Consider the following 23,994-nt stretch of genomic DNA (forward strand, 5'->3'; position numbering starts at 1 on the left):
TTTAGAAGCTGCTTGTTGCAGTTAGTAATGTAAAGTTGTTTTGCCTGCAGGTGAAGAAACAAGTTTGTAAAGGGAAAAATATTTATGCACATGCATGTACACACATACATGTGTGTGTGCACGTGTTATTATGGAAGTCTGCGATTAGGTATTTTTCTGTCATGGTCGGTTATGTGCCATGCTGTGTTGACATGATCCCAGTGCATTGGGCTGACTGCACGGAGATATGCATTTATGCTTGTCTAGAGCTATCACGTTGAAATGGGAGAAGATGGCCAGATGGGATTCCTGCCGTGAAAAAGCAGGCATTGTTTATAGTGTTGTGAGCACCCATATTAGAGCCACCATGATCATTCATGGTGGGTTGTGTGCAGTATTGCTGCTAGCTCAATTAGCTCAACACAAGCCAAGCCGGGCAACTTTTTGAGTCTCAAGTGGACCGTGCTTTTGGAGACACTTTTTCAATGTTTGACTGCAACTTGCTGACCCGTGTCCCAGAACCCTTGTTCCTGCCCGCATTAAGGCATCATTCGCTGTGAGGTCGTGCGCCTATTCTTGACTAGCCTGTGTAATTTTTGAGCTGCTGGGTGCACTATAGTGTCGGGCAACTTGAGTTCATGTCACTGACTTGCACTCCTCACACCTGGAAGACTTGGAGGCTAGGTGATAGCACCTCCATTTTGCTAGCGATTTGGAAAGAACTTATTTGCATTGCATTGCATTGCATTGCATTGAGCCGCCGTGGTGGCTCAGTGGTTATGGCACTCGGCTGCTTGCCCTAAAGACGCGGGTTCGATCCCGGCCGCGGCGGTAGGTGGTTGAAATTTCCAGAGCCCTTCACTGCGGCGTCTCTCATAGCCTGAGTCGCTTTGGGATGTTAAACCCACATAAAGCAAATTTATTTGCATTGTATGATGGGACTGAGGGACAAGATTTTTTTAGCAGATAGTTTGAATAGCTCAGCAGCCTACATCAAAAAGGGCTGTGTTTACTTGTCTGTATGTTAGTGAAATACTAAAGAATGCTGAGTTGGGTACTGTGGCTTTTATAAATTTCGGTACTGCAGCTAGGTCTGCAGTACCTTCTTAACCACCACCACATTTAAAGCTACAAATGGAACCATATGAGGCACTCAATATTGTATAGGTTGTAGTAAACTTTCTATTTATTTACGTGCAGCTAACCTCCCTGCTTTCCTTGGTTTCTTTAAGTGAGGATAAAGCAAAGCTGAACAAAAGCGCATGGATTTAGGCAATCCCTAATGTCACGTAGACCAGCTTGGTCTTTGTGAGAGTTCTATGCATTGAACTGTTTCATAGCTGTTCATTTCTGTCTTTCAGTCTCTGGGTAATGTGCGTATGCTCATTTCCGTGTACTTTTGTGAGGGGTTTGTACATGAGAGGCAAAGGATATGCTTTGTACAGCATTACAGGCAGTGGCCTCACGTAGGGTCCTAGCAAGGCATTGTGCTGCTCAAACGAACAGCTGAGAAAGAGAGGCTCAGACACAGGTTCAACTTGCGTTTGCAATGCTTCCTGAGTGCATGCAAATTCTTTCTCGCCTTGGCGGCAAGTTCTTGAAAAGCACTGAGTGACATGTAGAAAAGGCATGGAACAAAGTGCAACAACTCGTATTTTGAGACTGAGATTTTCATGCTAATCGTTTCCAAAATCTGATGACCACCTTATTGTCGGCTGTAGCTGTTTGCCTGTCTGCTCCAAAAACCTAATCTCATGGCTTTGCATCAGTCAGCATTGCTTATGAGCATATCAGCATTTTCTAGATTATGACTGGGCACACTTCGTTTATGGAAAGATGTTCTTTTTCTTCAGTATCACTTTCGAGAAGTCTTCGACAAGCACACTTTTGTGGCCTCACTATGTTGTGTGCCGATGTGCTGCATTTTATCTTGAATATTGTTTGATGCCTGCTCTCTGCTGGCTGTCATTGGTTGCCTGCAGAGAATAGAATCTTGCATTCTTTCAGTTGGTGTTTCTATAAAAAGTTTGGAAAGTTGCAGACATTTTTAAATAAATGTGTAGCATCCAAACTGTAGTACTAGTTAGAAGGTTTGGTTTATTGTGTTAACATCCAAAAGCAACTTAAAGGAAAGTTGAAATATTTAAAAGGTCTCTGTAGTAATGTTTCAAAGGAAAGGTGATTATGTGTTGATGTTCTGTGCTAGAAATGAATAAAAAATGGTTTCATATGCGACCTCTGCTGTGACCATAGAGTCAGCTGGGGCAGAGCATCCTTCTTTCCTTTGCATTCCTTTTAAAATCCTTCCTTTTGTATTTTGGCATTTCATCCATTTTTGCCAGGCTGTGAGTATTATGCATGCTGTTGGCTTGCTGGTGGTTGATTTCATTCACGTCGCACTGTAGGAGGAGTCCAAAAGCATGTGCTTGAGTGTTGGGCTGTGCTATTTTGCACCATAGTAGGATACAACTTAAAAACAGCAGTTCGTAACTGCGGGCCACGGTCTGCGGCATCCTGTATTCTACTGACCAATCAAAACAGTGAACAAAATCAGTTTTAATGCTTGACTGCATCGGCATCCAAAAAATAAAAGCCAGGGGCATCAAAGTTATTTAACTTATAATTTCGTCACGATTAGCTTCTCGCTTAGGTCTCAAGAAAAGATTTAACTGTACTTTTTATCGCAGAGGAATTCCGTTTGGCAGTCCTGAATGTGAGTGGAGCTTCACTGGAGACTTGATTTGCATCCGACTATAGAAATCATTGTTCTCAGCTAAAGAATTATGAACAGTTTGCACATTTAGACTTTTTTTGGAGTGTGTGTGCATTTGTTAGGACACATTGTTTTTTGCAATTAGTCTGCTGATAATTTGTTGTTGCACAACCGTTGCAAATGTTGTTTGCACATTTCTATGTACATCTTGTCTTTATCGCCACAAGTTCCCATCGCCTTTTGTTGTGCAGCATGCGAGAGATGTGGAATATTGCATGTGTGCTGTAACTGACGGACTTCTCTGTGCATTTTGTTTTGCCAGTGAAGGGTGGATATGGCTGTGACCGAAGATCTGTTTTGCAATAAAGATGAAAACGAGTGCTTGCTAACTGTTGTTTTTGAAGATGCTGCAACACAAACACATCTAGATTTGAGAACAAAACTAGGACGTGACAACAGCTTAAATGTTAGTTGCAGCTCCAGTGCATACAGAGGCGAGCTGTGCTGCATGTAGAAGACGCGTGCATTGCACACATCAAACGCGGAATAAATGTGATCGTACGTCTGGACTACTGCAGGAAACTACAAATGTGTTTCGGACACGTTCGATCGTGTGGCGATTAGCGCGTGTAAACGAAACCGAAACTTTGCGGAGAGCTTTCATTGAATGACGCTCATATGTATCGTAACGCTGCGCACTTATTGTGCTTAAATGACAGGAAATTACATGGGAGCCGTATTTCATGCATAGAACTTGCGAAGGTACGATCGCTCAATGGCTGCAGGTGTTCTCCGTCTGCATCACGGGACCGTATCACCGCGCGCCTGCGACGATCGAGTGAGGTCGATGCTGTAGCAGCTGTAGCGCTGTAGCTTAATGGAAGGTATACTTTGCGAAGCGTTCGTGTTTGGAAGCGGGAACCTGCTAGTTTACCGATGCTTTTTTTGTTTCGTCTTCCTTCAAAAACGGCGCCCTGCCACGCAACCGTCCTCGTGCTTTCGTCTCGAGCACGCATCAGCGGCATCGGTAGTGTCTTTATTCCGCCCAACGTCACGAGGTTGGGCACTTATTTGAATCTATTCAAACCGACTTGGCGGGTAACGGTGGTCGCTGCTCAGCGGAGCCCGGTGCTACGCGTCTACTCTCAGTTACCTCGTTCGCAGTGACTGGCCTGCGACTCGTGTAAGTACTACGCCCATACGACGACGTTTTTCAGCTCACTGATTTCGTCGCTTGTCCTTCTTGTGCGACTTTCTTGATTTCAGACTGCCGTTATTCTAAGTAGAGAGCTGCTGTCTGTGCTCGAGTGGCCTGCGCGATAGCATATATATATCGATCGGTACGTACTCGTGCGCTGTAATGCGCACTGCATAACTGCTGCGTCAGCATGACGCGAAGAAATACGAATTACTTGCGAACCTGTACTTCGTATTCGCATTTCCGCCCCTGCGTGCTTCGCTGGATGCTCTGCGCGTGCGAGTTTAGTAGCGTCGGAGTTCCCTTCCTTTTCTAGTTGTCACGTTCGAATTTGCCCATATTTGCAGGACTCTCGATCCTACCGAAGGAGGTCGGGCGACATGGTAGAGGAGGCGCCGCCCTCAGGGACGTCGCCCACCACTAACCCAGAAGCGCCTGTCGACACGTGAGGCCATGCTAGCTCGGTCACAAGTGAATTTCCTTAAACACATGGAATAACTGACAGGAACCAAACAGACTGATTGGTACCAAACTGGAAGCCCGTTGATACCAGCTCAATTTCACTTTAGCCAACTATGTCTGCGGAAGGTCTGAGCTATGGGTGTTTTATGACTGGGAGTTTGCAGTTTTTTCTTTGTTTTCAAGTGTCGTGCACATTGTGAGCTACATATATTTCTTTTATGATGCTTCGCTTTTTCTGCAGTCTTCGGCATCTTCAGCTTGTTGTCTCATTATGGCATATAACTGTGACCACATTTTCCCATAAGTAGATGCACTGGAGTTCAGCAAAGCTGACATTTGGAAACTTGTTCATCCTTAATCACAGCACAGAACCACAAACACAGAAGGGAACATTGCCACCAGTACTGGTACCATTCCCTACTGTCTCTGCCCATTGTGTGGTACCCTTTACCAATCAGAAAGGGTATCAATTAAGGCAGCCATAGGGAGTGAGAATCAGTTCATGTCTAATAGTAGCATTCAGAGAGTTAGATTTCAGAGGTTACATCTCAGCTAGGTTTAGTGCGGACTACCACGGAGTCTTTCTACGCACTTTATGTGAAATATATGGTTAACCAAAAAATCCATACCTATACCTCAGCAACCTCTAATATGCTGATGACGAACAGGCTATCTCAGTGATTAGCATGAAGTAAAGTAATCAACCTTTCATAGTCTTGTGAGAAGGAACAGCAGCTTATGGCAGGTGGTGAAGTACATGAAAGTAGTGGAGCAGTGCACCTGTAAAGGCCTACATCATGTGCTGTTATACGGTGAAAGTGCTTGACAAACTTCAGGTACTTAAAAAAAAATACTCTGTATCTGATACCTCCTGCCAGTGCTCACTTAGGAGCTGAAACTTGGAAGGTAACTGATACGATCATTCCATATGGACAGTGCAACTATCGATTAAGGGTATGCAAATATTAGAAACTAATTCTAGTAGGGATTTGCTGAACAAACAAAATAATGTGTGTTCAAAATGATTCGAAACGATTCGAATATGTTCTGAAATGCTCAAATAGTTTTCGAATAATTAGTGCGAATTTCGGATATAGAACACCGTAGTTTTCTTGGGCGACTGCTTCTAAAACGGCCCACTCCGACTCTGCACAGTATGCTGCTGCGATCGGTCTGCATGGGATGGAGTGTCCATCGTCGCGACACGGTCTGTTCGTGCTAGAGTGTTTGTTATACTCACACATGGCCTCCAAGATTGGACGATGCAGACGATGCACGGACGATGCCTCTAGAAGGTTTGCCAAACTCTACCTTGATGCCCATTCTTAGAGGCCATGACTTTTCGGGCTATCGCCCCTCTCATATACCGAGATGTGATGCTAGCTTATTCGCTGTTGTCATCAGTAGCAAAAGTTCATTTTCCTGTACATACGACATGGCAATCGTAAGTTTAAAGTGCTGACTTTGCATTGCGTTCAACGCCGGTGGAAATCAGTGTTGCACATTTTGACAACTATAATTATAGCTTCAGCACCCTCGCTAATCCTTCGCTTTTTCATATGATTAATCATTTTGTGCAAATCCTCACATAAGTAGCAAGCAGTCACAAAAATAGTTGATTCCTATTCCGTTCGGTGTTTAGTTACAGAATTCATATTCAATTTGGTTGTGAAGCTGCTCTATTTGTAGCTGATTCAGTTTCAAAAAAGCACCATTCACATTCCCCTACGCAGTACGCATCAATTTAAAAATATGAGTTATGACATGTGCTGGCCGCAAATGCAAATGATAGATAGATAGATAAAGAGGAGGAGGGAAAGGCAGGGATGTTAACCAGAAAGGGCTTCCGGTTGGCTACTCTGCACTGGGGAAGAGGGATTAGGGGACTAAAAGGAGGAAGAGAGAAGAAAAAAAGGCATAACACACACACACGCACAACGCTGTCACAATTTGTCACTCAATCCAGTCGCTCTCAAGTAGGCAAAGAGTGCCAATTGTATGCCTTGAGGGCAGTCGACTGCTGTGGCCACGGACCGAGGACCTTTTGCTCTGTTAATGGATGTTTTGCTCTGTTAATCTTCTCTGTGAGTGCCCTGCATTTGCGAGTGCAAGACATACACTGTGTTGTGCCCTGGACCGCCTCGAAATGCAAATGACATTAGGAAAGGGATGTGCAGGCCGCATACGTGGTGATCTCAAAGGAAAAGGAGATGTTACTGGGGCTGGCATTGAGTCTGATGGTGATTGAGATGAGGAAAGGGAATTTGTTGAGATAGCATAGCAGCAGCTGGCTCATGACGGTTCGGTTCGAGGAGAAAACAGAGGTTCACGCACTGTTCTTCAGTTTAATCTGGGCGGTGATAGAGACTGATGTACTGTAAGTACATAGTCTTGCAACGCTGTGGGTTCGGCATAGTCCTCTTGAGCATTATTATAAATTTTTTCTTCTTTTCGTGTGTAGTCATCTGCATAGCAACACCATATTCTTTCTCTCATTTTAAAATTGCAGTGAAGTGAAAACCTGGTGCCTCCAAGATTTTGAGATAGGCCGACCACTGGGGAAGGGCCAGTATGGTAGTGTGTACCTTGCCCGGGAAAAAAAGACGAAATTTGTGGTTGCACTCAAGGTGGGTGTGTAGAATAAGTACTGAATAATTCTATGCAGTGATGTGGTATTCAACATTGCAACATACTAAACAGTCCTGTGGTATTTTTTGCTGGCCAAAGCATTTAATGTCTTGTGTTTATCTTAACTTCAAAGTTTGAGCCACGGTGGGTTGAACCGTCAAAATTGCTAGCATGAATGGTAGGGCCAAAACACATGAAATTCAGCACTCTATGGCTTGTTAAAACCATTCTCGAAAAAAACTAAAGAATTAACAAAAACTACTATGGGACTGGAGAACTGCATAAAAACGGTACTGGTTATGTTGTCGATTATTCGTCATGCCTGCCTCTTTGTTTGATGGTACATGAATGTATCTGCAGTGTTCAGGGGATAATTGGTGCAAGCACTGCACCAGAAACATAATACTTCTAGTAGTTAAGTCACGTGATGTATTATTAAAATTTGTCTTTCTTTTCGTGGCTTCTGCAGCTGCTATAATAAGCTGCCACGTTCATGTGTTTCACATGAAGTGTTCTTTAGCAAGTGTGTAAGCGGGCCACAACTTGTAATCAAATGTGCATTTTGTGTTGTTTCGTTTTCGCTAATTGTATGTATAGTGCCTAGAAGGTTTCTTCCTAGTGTGTCGTTCGCGAGCGCTTGAGGGGCTTCGCAAGCAATGAATGCCGACGGTTGCCGCGTGGGGTGCTGCCATGCGAGAGGGTGCTGGCCGGTAGTTGTTTTTAATCGAGCCTTGCGTGCTGTCTCGTGAGCCGTAATCGTAACTGCTGACTTTCTCATTTTGTTTCTTCTTGTGCTTTTGTTTTCTATCCAAAAGTGCCTTGAAGAACACAAATTTGCGGAAGCATGCTGCACGCTTATCGGATAAAAAGAGCTCACCTCGAGCGCTGCTTGCTCTTTCACATACATGGGATGGCAGATTCCAGTCGTTAGCTGCGCAATTTACTAAACGTTCTTTTTCTTAATTGATGAAGCAATCACGCTAGACTGCCAATTGCATATCTCATATCTGCAACAATGAAATTACTTTTCTTGGGAGAAATCACCCAGACGTAACAAAGCTCGTGGCTCCCTTGCACACGGAGTAATAACGAAATGTGCAAAAATGAGAAACACAGTTGGCAGAAAAAGGAAATGATATTTAATATTTGCATAAGTAAAGCAGGCCTAGGACACGCCGCGAAGGCAACACTTCAACTTTACGAAGCGGCTAGTCACTGGCAGTGGCGTAAATTGAATAATTTCTGCTGGTGCCTCTGAGCGTCCCTTTCTTTGTGCCTTTTACAAAAAACTGGAACCTAAGTAGCACATAAAACTTCACTATTTGTGATAAGGTAGCTCTTTCATGCTCTGTGCAGCCAAGCTGTGGCAGCGTCAATGTTTCGAGGTGCTTTGCGAAGTCAGTAAAGCTTCCTGCATGAAGTTTATGTTTGCTAAAGAAGGAAGTAAAAGCATCTTCCATGAGCTTCACAGCTAGGGCCAGCAGTTGGCTGGTGTATATAAGGCCACCAGTGTCGAGATTGGCCGTGAAGCAAGAGTTGGCATCTGCACCCGCTTGTCTTCTGGAAGCACAAAGGCGCTCTGCACAATCTGGGCACACATTTTTAGCATTTATCTTTCTTGCTACATATCCTGCTGCATAATACATCAAAGTACTGTTGCTCCTTTTCTCGGTGTATCCGACTTGATCCTCATGTGAGCAAAGAGCCTGAATAATTACTTCAAGTTCGCTAAGCTTCCCTTGGTCCAGGAAATCGTCTACAGTGTCCACAAGGCACTTTTTGGGCTGCTCAGACTGTGCTGGCCGGTTAAGTAATGCATTTATCATTTCTGGCGAGCAGTTTCCTCCTTGTGGTGACTTAGCTAGATTATACATAGCCGATAAATTTACTGTGATTAAAAACTGAGAGGCTGGGGGATGATCATTGTATCCAGATGACTGTCTAATTATACCAAATAAATTTTCTAGTTAATCTTGACTCAGGCGGGACGTTGAGAGGTATATGAGCCTTACCACTGAAGCCAAATATTGCATTAGATCCAGTGTGCTCTTAAGGGTCACCCTAAAACCAGCAGTGCTCTTTGACCAAAAACCACCCCCTGCTGGTTTTGCATGCTGCTCCCATGTTCTAGGCAGGTTACAAATTCCTTCATCTTTTCGAAACAACTTGGTCTGATGTGAACATTTGTGATGCTAGGCATAGCTTTGAGCATGACAGCGTCATGGTCCGCTTGAAATGTTGCCTCAATTATGCCACTGTGGACGTGCCCAGAAGGTGTTAGGAAGCCTTTAGCTACGAATCCATTCCTAAAGTTCTTGACAAGGTGCGGAAAGTCTGAAATAAAAACAATTTCCTCTTCCTGTCGACTGGATGCTTGGCACTGTTTCTGATGGCGCTCGGCGAACCTGTAATTGATCAAGCTCAGTCAAAGCTATGAAAACTAGGTATACGCTGTGGACAAAACACGTTACATAGATCTATATTTGTATTCTTCAAAGTGAAACTCTTACCCTGTATTCCAAAAAGCCGTCACGTGCTTTGGTTCCAGGTGGCCCCGTCACAAGGGATTGAGTCAACTTACAGTCCAGCTTGTTCAGCGAGAACAGTACTTTCTACAATTATTTTTGCTAATGTTAATGCCTTGACATTACCTTTTAATGCGAATATGCCAAGGATCTGTGTCCAGTTCCCTACGAAAACCAAAGTAGAGTACAAAATATCATCTGCTTCCTCGTTACATCCATGGCCTTATCAAGTTCACAACTTACCGCTGTACAGCTGATATAGGACGACCATTCCGTGATCTGCCAGGACTTCCTCCTGCTCTGTAGACGTGTAGTCGCCAAGGTCTGCAAAACCTTCGTCACCTGAGTCGCATAAAAAATAATGTGGATAGAATCAACTTCATCCATTAGTTAGTTTCCGATGCTGCAAGGGAACACCAACGCCACAATAAAGACTATGGAGGAGACAGCATGGAACATGTGTTATTTCATATTTTTGACTTCAACATTTCAATTCATGAGGATTGATAGCAATTGCAACAACCCACCCTTTGTGAGAACATGTACAAGGCAAAGTGCATGATTACGTGAGAACTTCAACTCACCAGCTGTTCTCATGTTCAGATGTTCTGAGAGCTTTATCTCATTCAAAACAAGGCCTCCATGGTGGCTGAAGATGTCCATGGTCTTCGTCTTCTCGCTTAGAGCGGAAAATATTTTCGGGCTGAGGCCAAAGCCACCTTTGAAGCGCCGCACTATTTCTGGAGGCAGGTGCGGCCCAGCAAGATCATGATATTTTCCCTGTGGAGGTGCTCATAGAGCTTGGAACTTCACATCCTCATCATAATGCACTCAACGATCCACTCATTGTCATAAGTGATGCTCTTCTGCGATTTCTGACTTGCAGCAAGGAAGCAGCTCTTGACAGCCAGTTGCTGCTTCATAGGCAGTGACTTAATATTAAGCTCAAAAGATTGTTGATTAAGTGTCTCATTCATCTCTTTCATATGTGCCACTTGTGCCTGAGCAGCCGGCAGTTTTTTCTGCGTCCTTAACAGAGTGCGAGATCTAGTCTTGCGCTTGTTTTTTCTGCTGTAGGTCATATCTTTTTTCCGTCCTCTGCATATTTGGTTCTCTCCAGTATTCGTTGATACTTGCACTGAGCACAAGATTCACGTTCAGACTCTGTGAATTCTGGACATTTCTCTGCAAAAAACATATCTTTATACGTGGTGTAACTTCCACCTGAAGGCTTCATACCATATCCTTTGCAAAGGGCTTTTGAGGCTACTTCGTGAATCAACAATTCAGCCTCTTTACGATTTGTAAGCACATGCTTTTCCTGCTCTCTTCCTCTCACGTAAACAGTGGATATCACTGATCCTCGCTCGGGCAGAGGCTTTCCAAATGTTATCTTTTGGATAAAAAGGCTGGTAAAATTCTTCTCTACGGCCTCGCAACAGGCGTAGGCCAGTGTGTCAGACGGCACATGAGGCACCTGCATCCACATCACTGGAACAAGTATTCCGGAGAACGGATGATGACTGTCGTTAAAGCTTCGAGTCTGCTGCCCAGAGGTGTCACACTGAAATTCAGCAGTGCTCTGTCCTTCATGGTCAGAGTTCCAACTACTCCCCATGGATATATCGGCATTTTCAGAATCGCCAGCGTACCCCTTGCTCTCAGAGCCGACGCCTTCAACAACTGAGTTGAGCTCGGTGACCTCCGGCTTGGTCCACTTGGGCCGTTTAACAGCAGGCTCCTGTTCGCATGCATAGCTTGTCTTTCTCTTCATAGCTTGTTTGGGGAGAAGGTGCTTTGGATAGCCATCAAATATTGTCGGAACGGCATCGGGCTTCAGACGCAGTTTTTCGCGAGCAAGCTCGTTCACGACTGCATTCACCGTGATCCTAAAGGAGCACTCTATACAGCTCTCCTCAAAGTGCTTTTCGCACATGACACAGCTCGGCATTAGCCTTCTGTCTTCTCTCTTGATGTTGTTCTCCCACAGTGCATGCCACACAATGTTGTTTGGCGCAGTGAAGAAAGAGAAACGTGGTCCTTACTTGAATGGTAACCACTCCTGCAAAGCGGCACAATACATGTCTTATCTTTGCATTGGCGCTTCGGCTTGGACATATTCAATTGTTGTAGAAGCTGCAAACGCGTAACACTGCATGCACACCACGAAAACAGCAAAAAGAGGCCCTTTACAACTTCCGCAACATGCATTCACATTTGCAAGGCCAGACCAAGGTCTCGAACTGCCTGCTGCAGCTGCTGCAGCACTAGCACGGCTGGCACCCTCCCGTGCCCTTGCTCCCCCTGGTGGCAGCTACGCGTATACATTACAAGTGCTGCCACAATCTCCCGTTACGCGGAGTTGGCGCACGGCACACTAGGAAGAAGCCTTCTAGGCATTATATTGTATGACTTCATCCGTTACCTCCATAAATGACCTACATGGGGGGAGCAGGAAGGGGGCCAGGTATCCAGCTAGGTTTGTAAAGTTACAAGGAAGACTTAAGTGCGAAAAGAAAAAGTGAATGGACATTATAAATAAATTAGATTCTACAAGAAATGTCAAAGTATTTGGAGTTTGCTGTATTTTAGAGCCATTTGAGAGCAAAACTCTGCAGCGCGACCAAACTGCAAAAGCCAAGTCATTGCTGAAGCCTTGACCTTGAATAAATAAATAATTATAGATGTGACTGGAATTCGAGCCTGCGGCGGCGTGAACAGATCAGTTTCACTGGCCACTGCTTGAGAGCACTATGTTATCGCCGCAGCCAATCACGCCTCATGTTAAACTGCAACACACTGTCGCGCTGTGCATTGCGCATTGTCATCTTCATCAACTTCCATCTGTGGCGAGAACAGATCAGATCAACTTAACTTGGATCAAAGCTTAACCTAAGTAATATCATCGCCAGACTTGCCGACAACCAAGTAGTGCAAAACCATGAGCCAATTAGGCTAAACACATGCTTTCGCACATCTTCTTGGTTTAACTACGTTAAAACCGTACCATTTTTAAAAATTATGTGCGGACTGTGGGCTTTGTAGTCATTTATTGAGGTGACTGACAATTGTCGGAAGTTTGTGCTGGAATGTTCCGACAAATTAACCCTTTGACCCGCTACGTACATAATTGTACACAAAGCGGACTCCAGCTTTCTTTGATATTGGGTTGCACCTAACAGAGGTTCAAAGATTTCTTTTTTTAGGCGAATTTTGCATCCGTCTCACAAATAAGCTGATCTTTAATGCTGTGCACCATCATCATCAGCCTGACTGCACCCACTGCAGGGCAAAGGCCTCCCCCATGTCTCTCCAATTAACCCTGTCCTTTGCCATCTGCATCCACCCTTTGCCAGCAAACTTCTTAATTTCGTCCACCCACCTAACCTTCTGCCGCCCTCTGCTACGCTTACCTTGTCTTGGAATCCGCGTCGTTGCTTTTAAGGACCAGCGGTTATCTTGCCTTCGCAGTACATGCCCTGCCCAAGCCCATTTCTTCCTCTTGATTTCAACTAGGATGTTATTAACACGCGTTTGTTCGCTCACCCACTCTGCCCGCTTCCAGTCTCTTAACGTTACACCTATCATTTTTCTTTCCATGGCTCGCTGTGTTGTTCTTAAATTAAGCTGCACGCTTTTTGTTAGCATCCACTTTTCTGCCCCGTAGGTGAGTACCGGTAAGATTAATCTGTTGTACACTTTCCTCTTGAGGGAAATTGGTAAACTGCCACTCATGATCTGCAAGAACCTGCCATATGCACTCCACCCCATTCTTACTCTTCTAGTAATTTCCCTCTCATGATCCGGATCAGCGGTCACTACCTGTCCTAAGTAGACGTATTCCTTAACAACTTCCAGGCTCTCGCTGCCAATTGGGAACCGCTGCTCCCTTGCTAGACTGTTAAACATTATCTTGGTTTTCTGCATGTTAATTTTTAGACCCAGCGTTCTGCTCTGCCTGTCTAACTCATTGATCATGATTTGCAGTTCACCTCCTGAGAGACTCAGCAAGGCAATGTCATCAGCGAATCGCAGATTATTTAGATATTCTTCATTTACCCTTATTCCCAACTGTTCCCAATTCAGGCCTTGGAATACCTCCTGTAAACAGGCGGTGAATAGCATTGGCGAGATCGTGTCTCTTGCCTGTTGCCTTCCGTATTGGAATTTTATTGCTGACTTTATGGAGGACTATGGTAGCTGTGCGGCTGCTATATATATTTTCCAGTATTTTGACGTAAGGCTCTTCTACACCCTGATCACGCAATGCCTGTATGACTGCTGAGGTTTCCACAGGGTCGAATGCTTTCTCGTAATCAATGAAGGCTATATATAGAGGTTGGTTATATTCTGCTCATTTCTCTATCACCTGATTGACAGTGTGAATATGGTCTATTGTGGAATATCCTTTACGAAAGCCTGCCTGATCATTTGGTTGATTAAAGTTGAAGGTTGACCTGCCTCTTTTAGCGATTACCTCAGTAACTACCTTGTAGGCAACGGATAGTAAGCTGATCGGTCTGTAATTTTTCAAGTCCTTGGCATCTCCTTTCTTATGAATTTAGATACTGTTTGCGTTCTTCCAAGCGTCTGGCACAGTTGAGGTCATAAGGCATTGCATATACAGTGCGACTAGTTTTTCCAGCACAATCTCCCCTCTGTCCTTCAACAGAGATGCTGTTACCTGATCCTCACCAGCGGCTTTTTCCCTTCGCATTGCTCCTAAGGCTTTCTTTAATTCCTCTTTCATTACTGGTGACATGACACATTGCTGTGTGCTATTGTCTCTCTCAGTAACGTTGTAATTACATTGGCTACTGTACAGATTTGTGTGGAACTCTTCGGCTACTCTAACTATCTTATCCATATTGCTAATGACATTGCCCTCCTTGTCTCCTAACACATGCATCTAGTTTTTACCTATGCCTAGTTTCCTCTTCACAGCTTTTAGGCTACCTCCGTTCTTTAGAGCATGCTCGATTCTCTCCATATTAAACTTCGTTATGTTGGCTAACCCTTTGCGCTTATTTATTAAACTCGATAGCTTTGCCAGTTCTATTCTTTCGGTAGGGTTAGACGCTCTCATGCTTTGGCGGTTCTTAATCAGATCTTTCGTCACCCAAGATAGCTTGCCGGTATCCTGTCGAACTGTCCTACTGCCTACTTCTACTGCGCACTCCGTAATGATGGCTGTCAGATTATCGTTCATTGTATGAACATCAAGGTAGTCTTCCTCAGTTAAAGCCGAATACCTGTTCTGCAGTGATATCCTGAATTCCTGCACTTTCCCCTCTTATGGCTAACTCATTAATGGACTTCCTCTTCACTAGCTCCTTCCGTTCCCTCTTCAAATCTAGGCTAATTTAAAACCTTACCGTTCTGTGGTCACTACAGTGCACCTTTCTGAGGACGGCCAGTAACACAGTAAATAATATTTCGTGAAAAACTGGGTAATGTAGCACATCATCCACTATTTCTGTGCAGACATATTTTGCCACTAGTAGTAGCATTTTTTGTTCTTTGGCACTTTAAAGCTTAATGTGTGCATCTTCAGAATAGAAATTAATTCCAGGTGTTAACATGATAAGTCGCAACATTTCGATGTTATTTCCATCAGCTATGATGCTTTGTGCAAAATCTTGCACATCCCTACAAATATCACCGCTAGTGTTTCGCACTAGAAAACTAACAAATTGTCTTTTGTAAGGCCCTAATATATTATTTAGGTGGAAAAAATGTTTAATTTCAATGGGAACAAAAAATGGATTTCCAAGGGCTATTTCTTTCTGCATGGATATATTCACGCGTTCACTGTGTCATGGGTCACCGTTGGGCCACACTGTGTATACATGCTATGCAGCACGAATACTGAGTGGTGCACTGAAACCGTAGGAAAGATCAGGTTTCTGAAATAGCCTGTGAAAAACACACAAGCCAGGGTGCTATTGTACTGTACCTTTGGTTCCTATAAGTCAGCTTTACCGGAAGCTCAGTAGGGGGTCATTCTGCACCCAACAAAATTTAAGGGTGACCCACCAGTGGGTCACCATGCACAGTGATTAGGGCTCCGAAAATCACTGCCGCATTAAGCACGTTGAACAAGAAGCAAAAGCTGAGAAAAACTTCATTGAACTGTTGCTTTTCCAGGTGATGGGCTCTGCTGTATTGAAAATATCTGGACAGATTGACAGAAACGTCCCTTTTTTGATATTAAGTTGATGCACTTTTGTCATACTAAACATCCGTCATTTGCAGTTTGGCTGCAACGCTGTTTGTACAATAGTCAACAAATAGTGCTCAATTAACAGTATCAAGTTGTGAAATAATTGTTTTGCTTTGGTTGTTGGAAATATGTGACCTGCAAAAGTTGAGCAAGCAGTGTTTAGGATGATTGTTGGTAAAAATTGTGTGCGCAGGTAATGTTCAAATCTAAACTGGCCAAGTATTCGATGGAGAACCAGCTCCGGAGGGAAATCGAAATTCAGTCCCATCTAAGGTAAGCTTCCTTGCTTTCTTGCCTATGTTGGCATGAGTGGACTGCCCGTTTATCTTTAGCACTCCACTCTTGTTTGAAGATTTTTTATGCTGCTTGGGTTTAGCATGCAATCTCCTTCCCAGTTCTTTCTTTTACATTTCATTGTGTTGCAGTGCATTGCTCACTTTTTGACAGTGTTCACCTAGTTTGTGTGCATGTTGTTAATTACTTGTTGGCACAGTTGGAACCCAATCAGTGCCTTCCAGTTCTACTCTGATCCAACCTGAAGGAATGTTGTTTGTACAGCTCTGAAAACTGCAGTACACAAGACTGCGAAGTCTTGTTGGAAGTAAGACGACATTGTTTAATTGGACATGTTACATTACTGAATGGTTTTGTAAGCAGTGGCTGATTTGTGGGCAACTCATAGAAAGGTTGTCTCACATGGCTAGACCTGGACTGACCATTTTTTCTCATTGATTTCTGGAAGAAAGAGGGACCAACATTGCTCTTTAGGAGAGCCGCTCAGGGAGGATCAGTTATGCACACTTCTAATGGAAATTTGGGTCCACTTTGAATGGTAGAAATGAGTGTAAAACAGCTAGAAAGAAGAAAACAAGCAGCAGTCAAGGTAGAACCCATGCTGTGGTGCTTGGCAGCATTCAAGAACGCACAGCAGTATGCAGGCCGAAGCAGTGTAACTCTGATCTCTCCAGTTGGTGACATCACCACCATATCAGCTGCAGTAATGTGCACAGAACTTGGCATGAACAGGAAGGAGAGCTTTATTGTGACAACCACTTATATATGCTGCCACCATCACAAGCCAGAAAGTTGATAAATCTGCCTTCCTTTATAAGGAATTTGGTGGAATTGTTGTCAGCGGCTGATGGAGCTTCCAGGAGCTCAGCCCCAGAGTTGCAGCTGGTCCGTCCGCCTTTGCCTGCTTCTACAGGAGGCATTCCTGCTGGGATAGCAGCAACAGCAGACTCGCTTGTTGGGCCAGCCGCTGGAGTCTGTCCTCGCTTCTCATTTCCATATGCTACTGCAGATACCTAGCGAAAGAATCAATGAGAGAGGACGCTCCCATAGACCCCAGTGGCCCATTCAATTCTAGCACACCTAGCGGTTGGCGAGAGCAACTGGCCCCACATTTCCTGTCTCGATGTTACTGGCGCGAATTTCGGATTGCTCACATGGTGCTCAAATCAATTGTAAGGCGCCTAGTGTTTGGTGACGCAGCTGGCTCACACTTTTTGCTTTGGTTTCACTGGAGCAAAGTTCAGGCTGCTTACGCGCTGCCCAGTAGATTTTAGCACATCGATCTGGTGGTGAAAGTAACTGGCACACACTTCTTGCTTCTGTTTCACTGGTGCAAATTTAGAATTGCTTGTGCATTACCTACTTTTGGCTGTGGCCAGAGGTGGACAATGTCTCGTTTAATTTTGTCGTACCGAAACTATTTCAATGTAAGTCGTACAGTGAAGTGTACCTATAATACAGGCAGGTATGCAATCTTAAATCAACAGTAGCTCTTTCCATCTGGCGATTTTGTCTTCTGTTTGGAGCAAGTGGTCCTTCGGCTTGCAATATTTAATGAAGAGACTGAGTGCCGAGGAAACTTTTTTCCAGGGCAAGATAAAGAATGAGCGCGTAAAGGCTAGACACAAGCCAAGATCAGCATGGTACAGAAAGGCTGGATGCAAAGATAATAGCGTTCCTAAATTCAAGAAAATGTGAAAATTCTAACAGATAGAACATAAGACCGGTAGTCAGCACATCTCTAGTGCTTGCAGAACAAAAAACAAAAACAAGCTGAAGGTGAAGTCCCATATAGTGAATGCAGAGATGTCTAGGAAATGTATTTTCGAGATATGTACTGAGGCATGCATGAATAATTTAACTATGAGCACGTAAATTACAGATATCCCAAATAAGCGAGTAGCGAAGTACATTTCCGGTATGGCATGCAGTCATAGTGCCATCATGTGGCAGCCACTGAAACCCCAACACGCTGTGTACGGCGATGGTCCAGCAGATGGCGCGCCTCTAGTGAATGCACAGATGTCTTAGAAACGTATCTTCTAGTTATGCTCTGAGGAGTTCATGAATAATTTATTAATGAGCATGTAAATTACACGACAGAAACCATGTCTAACCAAGCATAACCAACCTTTCACTCCAACTAACCAGGTTCAGCAGAGTTGAACCACAGCCGAATTTTTTGTGCCCGTCAAAGGCACGGGAGTCATGGTTGTGGCTTTTGTATGCTGCTGCCGAGCGTTGCGACCTTAGCACAATGGGCAAACACCTTAGTAGCTACACGGCTGGGAGTTTGCTCTCGAACGCGGCAAGTGTGCGGCAGGAAGGAAATTCAACGTGGCCGAGAAGTCTGTCCGACAATGGCGCAACCAAAAAGGGTGTATTGAGGAACACAAGCTGCAAAGCACGCTTTCCGAGGCAAGCCATGCAAATTCCCTGAACTGGAAGAAGAGGTGCTCTGCTTTGTGATGGAAGTGAGGAACAACGACTACGCGTTAACAATGGACATGCTTTGCAACTTCTTGTGGGATGAGCCTGCAGAGCACAGCACCAGAGTCAGAAGACTCCGCGAATGATGATTCAACATAGAATAAATGCCGCTCATTCTCCGATTGGCATGTTTTTACTTGAAAAAAAATTTTTTTTGCACCCCAAAAATTGCCCCTTGAATGTGGAAAAAAAAGTGCGGCCCTTACACGCGCTTATATGGGACATGAAGGAAGGAAAGAACTCAGGAGAGGCAGTTACATGACTTTGTTTAAAGGTGGCAGCCCCCTGCTTCCCTCCTATACTTGGCCGTCGTCTCAGCGCGCTTGCGCATGCGCAGCAGGTATTGCAGCAGACTACATCGTTGCGCCGTCACCAAAGACTTTAAGTAGTCCTTGTGAAAGCGTGTAACTTCCGGCACACTTTTTGGCGTGCAGCTTGGATAGTGTAAAGCCCCTCCATGGCGTTTTACACCAGCGACAACAGAGGTGCTTTAGGATAGCGGGGGCCTCTCCTGAGTTTTCTTTCCTCCAGGAATGTTGATGCATATATGCGCTCCCACACCAGTGCTGCCAGTTCTGGCTGCACTGCTGCCAGCGCAAGCTGATGAGTTCGTAATACACCTTCTGTCATCCGCTGCTGCCGAACTGAACCTCACACTGTGCCATGCAGGGATGCATGGAAGTTTCTGCAGCCGCAATTGATGGTTGCATCACTGTTTAAAGTGCTAGTGCAAAAGAAACAAAACAAACATGGTATGCTAATTAATTACCTCAAATCTGCATACGTTTGAACTGAAGCCCGAATCCTCAAGAAAATGGTTCAGCTGCCCTGTTAGTACCTCTGGTGAGCAACCTGCTTGATGCAGCTGTCCACTTGCTATTACAGATGCTTGGAAAGCACTGCAATGGCAGCCTTTTTTTTTTAAGGTATACAGAATGCACATGCTGTCAAGGCAAAGAAAAAATTGTGAAGTAAGAACTGGTGGCTGCCTTCTGAGAAATGTGGTGCACTCCTTGGTGGAGGAATTGTTTTCTCCGCTGGTTAAAGATGAAGCGAATAATTACTGTTGAATTTATTCTTATTTGAGGTGAGCATTTTGCAGTTACCATGGAAGACGTATAGATTAGAACTTAAAACAAACTGTACAGGAAATGGGCTTAAGAATTTTGACGTAGTGCTCAGAATAGTACATGCATGAGAATGGAACCGGAAACCATATGCACTATCATGTGAATACTGCACTTTCTGTGTACGGTGAGAACTGCATGGGACCATGTTAGTGTGTGACAGTTGTGAAAGTCTGGAGGATATCTTGCATTTACTTATTTTGCTGAAATGCCAATGCAGCCATTATTATTCCTATTTTTTATTGTATTTGGGGTTTAGGAAAGCAGATGCAGTTATAGCGAGCCTGTTATGCGGACTAATTGAGTGTGTACGGGTTTTTAGTTGAGGACTGAGAAAATGATTTCTTGGCATACCTTGTCTACTTTTTAAACATCCCTTTCTGTTTTTTCTTTCTATTGTGTATCTTGTGAGGGCTTGTTTTTGAGCACTTACAAATGTACCATCTTTGCCAAAAATAACCGGGCAGCGGTAGTTTGTTTCTTAGCCACGTAGCGAAGAACTTATGGCAGCCATTAAGCTCTGAATCTGTGTAAAGTAAGGCAAACCCTTCTCCTCATATTTGGACAATTTCCGGTCTTTAGGGGTACTGTAAAGGCTCCGCTATACAGCAATTGAGAAGTAAAAATCTGTTGCTCAGTTACTTTTGACAAAAGGGGTACATAGAATTGTTTAAATCTGTATTCTTAAGAGTTCCAATTTACATGTACAACACTGTAATGTGAGCCTTTCAATGCAGGCTAACACAGACCATACCGTGTACTTTGTTAGGGACCACTGGTACAGACTGGGCGGGTGCAATTGCTCAGTGGCCACTTTATGCCTGTCCTCGCAGACACCCAAACATCCTGTGTCTCTACAACTGGTTCCACGACGAGACCCGCATCTACCTCATATTGGAGTACGCTCCGCAGGGGGAGCTGTATCACCGTCTGCGGTTGGCAAGGCGATTCACTGACCAGCAGGCCGCCACAGTGAGTGCTCTGTCCTCATCAAAGATATCAGGAAAAGTGCTGTGGTGCAGATCACGTGCCCTTAGGCTGCTTTGCAGCATTGATTAATGACGGAGCTTGTTTCTTCGCCTGTGGCTATGCGAAGATTCTGCTGCAGGGACCACCTGTCAGTTGAATGACCAGGGGTGCATGGTAATGGCTAATCCTAGCTGCTAGCTGGTTTGGCATCTTTAGTAGGAATAGTTTGCACAGATTGATGGATGAAAGAAGCTGGACACTGCACCAGGGCTGACGCACAACTGAGGGGTATATTAGGAGGAATACTCACTCTAAATATGCTCTGGGATAAAGATCACTGTTCATCAGTGGCTATGACATTCACCTGCTGAGGTCAAGGTTTTGGGATCAAATCCTGACTGCAGTGGCTGCATTTTGATGTAGGCAAAATGTAAAAACCCCCATGTGCTGTGCGATGTCAGTGCAGATTAAAAAACCCCAGGTAGATGGTTGAAATTATCGCAGTGTCTCTCATAGCCTACATACAATTTTGGGACATTAAACCCCACATAACGTATCAAAACTAAAGGGGAAAAAATGGACTGACACCATTAGAAAGCAAAGAGAGTTAAGTTGCAAAGCCTGCTCTTCTCTACACACAAAGTTTATTGAGGTATGTGTGCTGCTCACTAGTGAGTAAGATTGAAGCTTGGCTTACAAATGTGGCACTGTTCTGTGTTATGTCGTGGGTATCAGGAATTTCTCACATCAGTAAGTCACAATGCTGTAAAAGTTTGTTTGTCTGTTTTCTTTCTTCAGCTCAGAGCATATTTAATCTATGTGTTCCTTTCAATAAATTTAGTTCAGTCAGCTCTGGCGTTGTGTCCTTGCTCTATCCATCCATTGCCTGTGCAGGTTGTTCCTTTTCAAGAAGGTGTCAATCTATTCTGTCTGCTATTCTCTGGCATGGCTGGCTGCAGTGGATGTTGCTGTTGTCTTTGAAAACTGTGCCCCTTAACCTGATAGATGATGTGCAAAATGTTAACAGCTGTATGGAATGATACTTTTATTGATGGGAGAGCAGCTGAGTGGGATGGAAAAGCAGGACCTGCCAACATTGCTTCATGGCAGCAGTGACATTGGAAGTGCGCTGTGCCCAGCCTTACACTTGCACAGTGTTGCAGGCTTCACCTTTCTCTAGATGTGGCAAGCAGTCGTCCTCATGCGTCAATATTTAAGTAGACTTTTGTCTTGGTTCTGACTAAAGATGCTGCTCACGGTTTTTTAAAACCTTGGCATGGTAGCCGTACGTGGCTCTTCATCTTGACTGTGAATACAGCTCTGCATGCATCCTGCTTGTTGCAGCAACTAGTATATATGCATGAAGAAAACCACCTCACAGGAGGTGACATAAGATTGGGTGAAACATTTAAGAGGCTTCTGACCCATCTTTACGAGGTATTTGTGGATTTAAGTGTTCGTCCGTTCATGTCTTTTGCATAATTGCCTGTAGTGTCGCATGTATTGTAAGAATACAGTCGAGCCCAATTATATTGGCCACAGTTATGACGAACACTTGCTTATTATGAATGAGGGCAGTGCTATGGCCAAAATATGCATTGGTGCAATGGCACTAAGTCTCAGATAAAATGGAGAACCCTGGCTGCAATACTCGATTATAGCGAACAAGGACATGCCCTAAGCTTGCCCTAGCGGCCGAAATTCCCACCAGTGCGGACACCGAAGAGCTCTCCTCAACTCCCCCTCGACAAATTGTAGCAAAGGAATGTATTAAAAACCAGCACTGCTGCCAGAGCCCTTCATTATGGGCTGATACTGCATTTAACCACCAGCAAAGGAGCTGCCGACGGGCTACAAGGTCAATCTTACGCGTGTGAGTACTTGCTGCAGAAGCAAAGCGTGGGTGCAGAAGTGTAGTAGTGGCTGTCACTGAAAGTGAAGCTACTGTGCATGTAAGTGATGAACCAATGGCAGCAGTCGGGGAAGTTTGAATATCAGTCACATGGTAAGCCCTGCTGATCCATATGGTCACGTGTTGTGCTTCACCTGCTCAATCAGCTCCCCACTTTCTGCGCTGTGTGCAGGCAGCGTGCAGACGGGAGATAGCATGTTCTGCGTGCACATGCACTACGGTAGTTTCATTGCTGCATCCTTGCAATTTAATTGACGTGTGGAGACGAGGAGAATGACCTACCACTAGTTGTCATGAGCGTTTAAATCGCAATTAGTAAATTGCAACCCTAAAGCAGCCCGGCGGCAGCAGTAGTTTTGGAGAGCAGCACATGACCGCTCTGGAGAGCTCTGAAGGCACCGTGATTGGGAAGCGGACATGTGTAATGGACATTTTAAATAAATAATAAATACCACTTTTGTCTAGCTGGGAAGTCCACTTCAGTGAAGTTCGGATAAAACGAACATGATCCACGTGACCATCAGAATCTTTGCCAGAGAAATGGTGAATGCATCTGCGAGCAAACCATGTCCTGAAGGAGGTGCAGTCAAAGATGCAGCATTGTGATTGGCCTATCTTCAGAGGTGCACGGCTTGTGCTGTGTGGGTGACAATGCATGCGAGTAATTCTTCAGAGGAGAAAGAAAGCCTGTGGTAGAATGTTGTATGTTTGTTGTCACGGCAAGGAGAGATGTTGTGAAGGCTGCTTGGAAACTCAGTGCTCCATCAGTGGCAGCAAAAGTGTGGGAGACATACGAGAGACTACAGCTACGACTCTAGCTTAGTTTGTCACCATTTTGTGAGGCATACAAAGAGGTCGCATGCAGCAGTCACTACCGGACCACCAGATATTGCAATCACCTGTGTGCACCCTTGGGTTATCAGTTGGCAAGTGTGAAATTGAGGCGCTTTTTTTGAACACACCTACAGAAAAGGTTTTCCATCTTGTCTGGCCCAAAGGGTGCAAGCAAAGCCAAGATGCCTTTCTATGGCAGTAGAGTGTAGTGTGCCTTCTCTTTGAGGCCCTCAGGCAAAAACTTGTAAACATATTTTGCTTTTATACACACACAGCAGATCGCGGAGAAAGGAAACAATTCAGAAGAGGGCATTACATCACCATTTTTAGACCCAGGAATTGGGCCTTCTATATGCCAGTTGGCCACCAATTAGAGAGCTGGGAGCAGCTGTATATTCATCTCTGTTGCTATAGCAATGCCCAACCATGTGCAGCACATTTCGCAGCTACTGCAGAGAACCTCTCCCAGCGCAGTCATCTTAGTGGCCAAGCTTTCTGCTGGTGCCTTTGTGATGATTTCGTCATCATTGTGGTAATGAATTGCAGTACCCCTTCATGAAAAAAAGCATGTGACTTCTGGCACGCTTTCTGCAATGCTGCTTGGAATGCTGGGGCCGCTCCTGTGTTTTCTTTCCTCCAT

The 23,994-nt window shown here is 44.5% G+C and overlaps 1 protein-coding gene across 1 annotated transcript in view; it reads left to right on the forward strand.

Annotated features, from left to right (window-relative positions):
* Positions 1-3,676: 3,676 nt before the first annotated feature.
* Positions 3,677-23,994, forward strand: part of LOC144099340 (aurora kinase A-B-like) — a 32,085-nt gene continuing 11,767 nt past the window's right edge. The window contains exons 1-5 of the mRNA XM_077632566.1: positions 3,677-3,875; positions 4,238-4,335; positions 6,862-6,979; positions 15,922-16,001; positions 20,473-20,611. Coding sequence (XP_077488692.1) covers positions 4,271-4,335; positions 6,862-6,979; positions 15,922-16,001; positions 20,473-20,611 — 402 coding nt within the window. The 5' untranslated portion in view covers positions 3,677-3,875; positions 4,238-4,270. The remainder of the gene's footprint in view (positions 3,876-4,237; positions 4,336-6,861; positions 6,980-15,921; positions 16,002-20,472; positions 20,612-23,994) is intronic.

The sequence above is a fragment of the Amblyomma americanum genome, chromosome 7, assembly GCF_052857255.1.
Source record: "Amblyomma americanum isolate KBUSLIRL-KWMA chromosome 7, ASM5285725v1, whole genome shotgun sequence".
NCBI classification, from domain to species: Eukaryota; Metazoa; Arthropoda; class Arachnida; order Ixodida; family Ixodidae; genus Amblyomma; species Amblyomma americanum.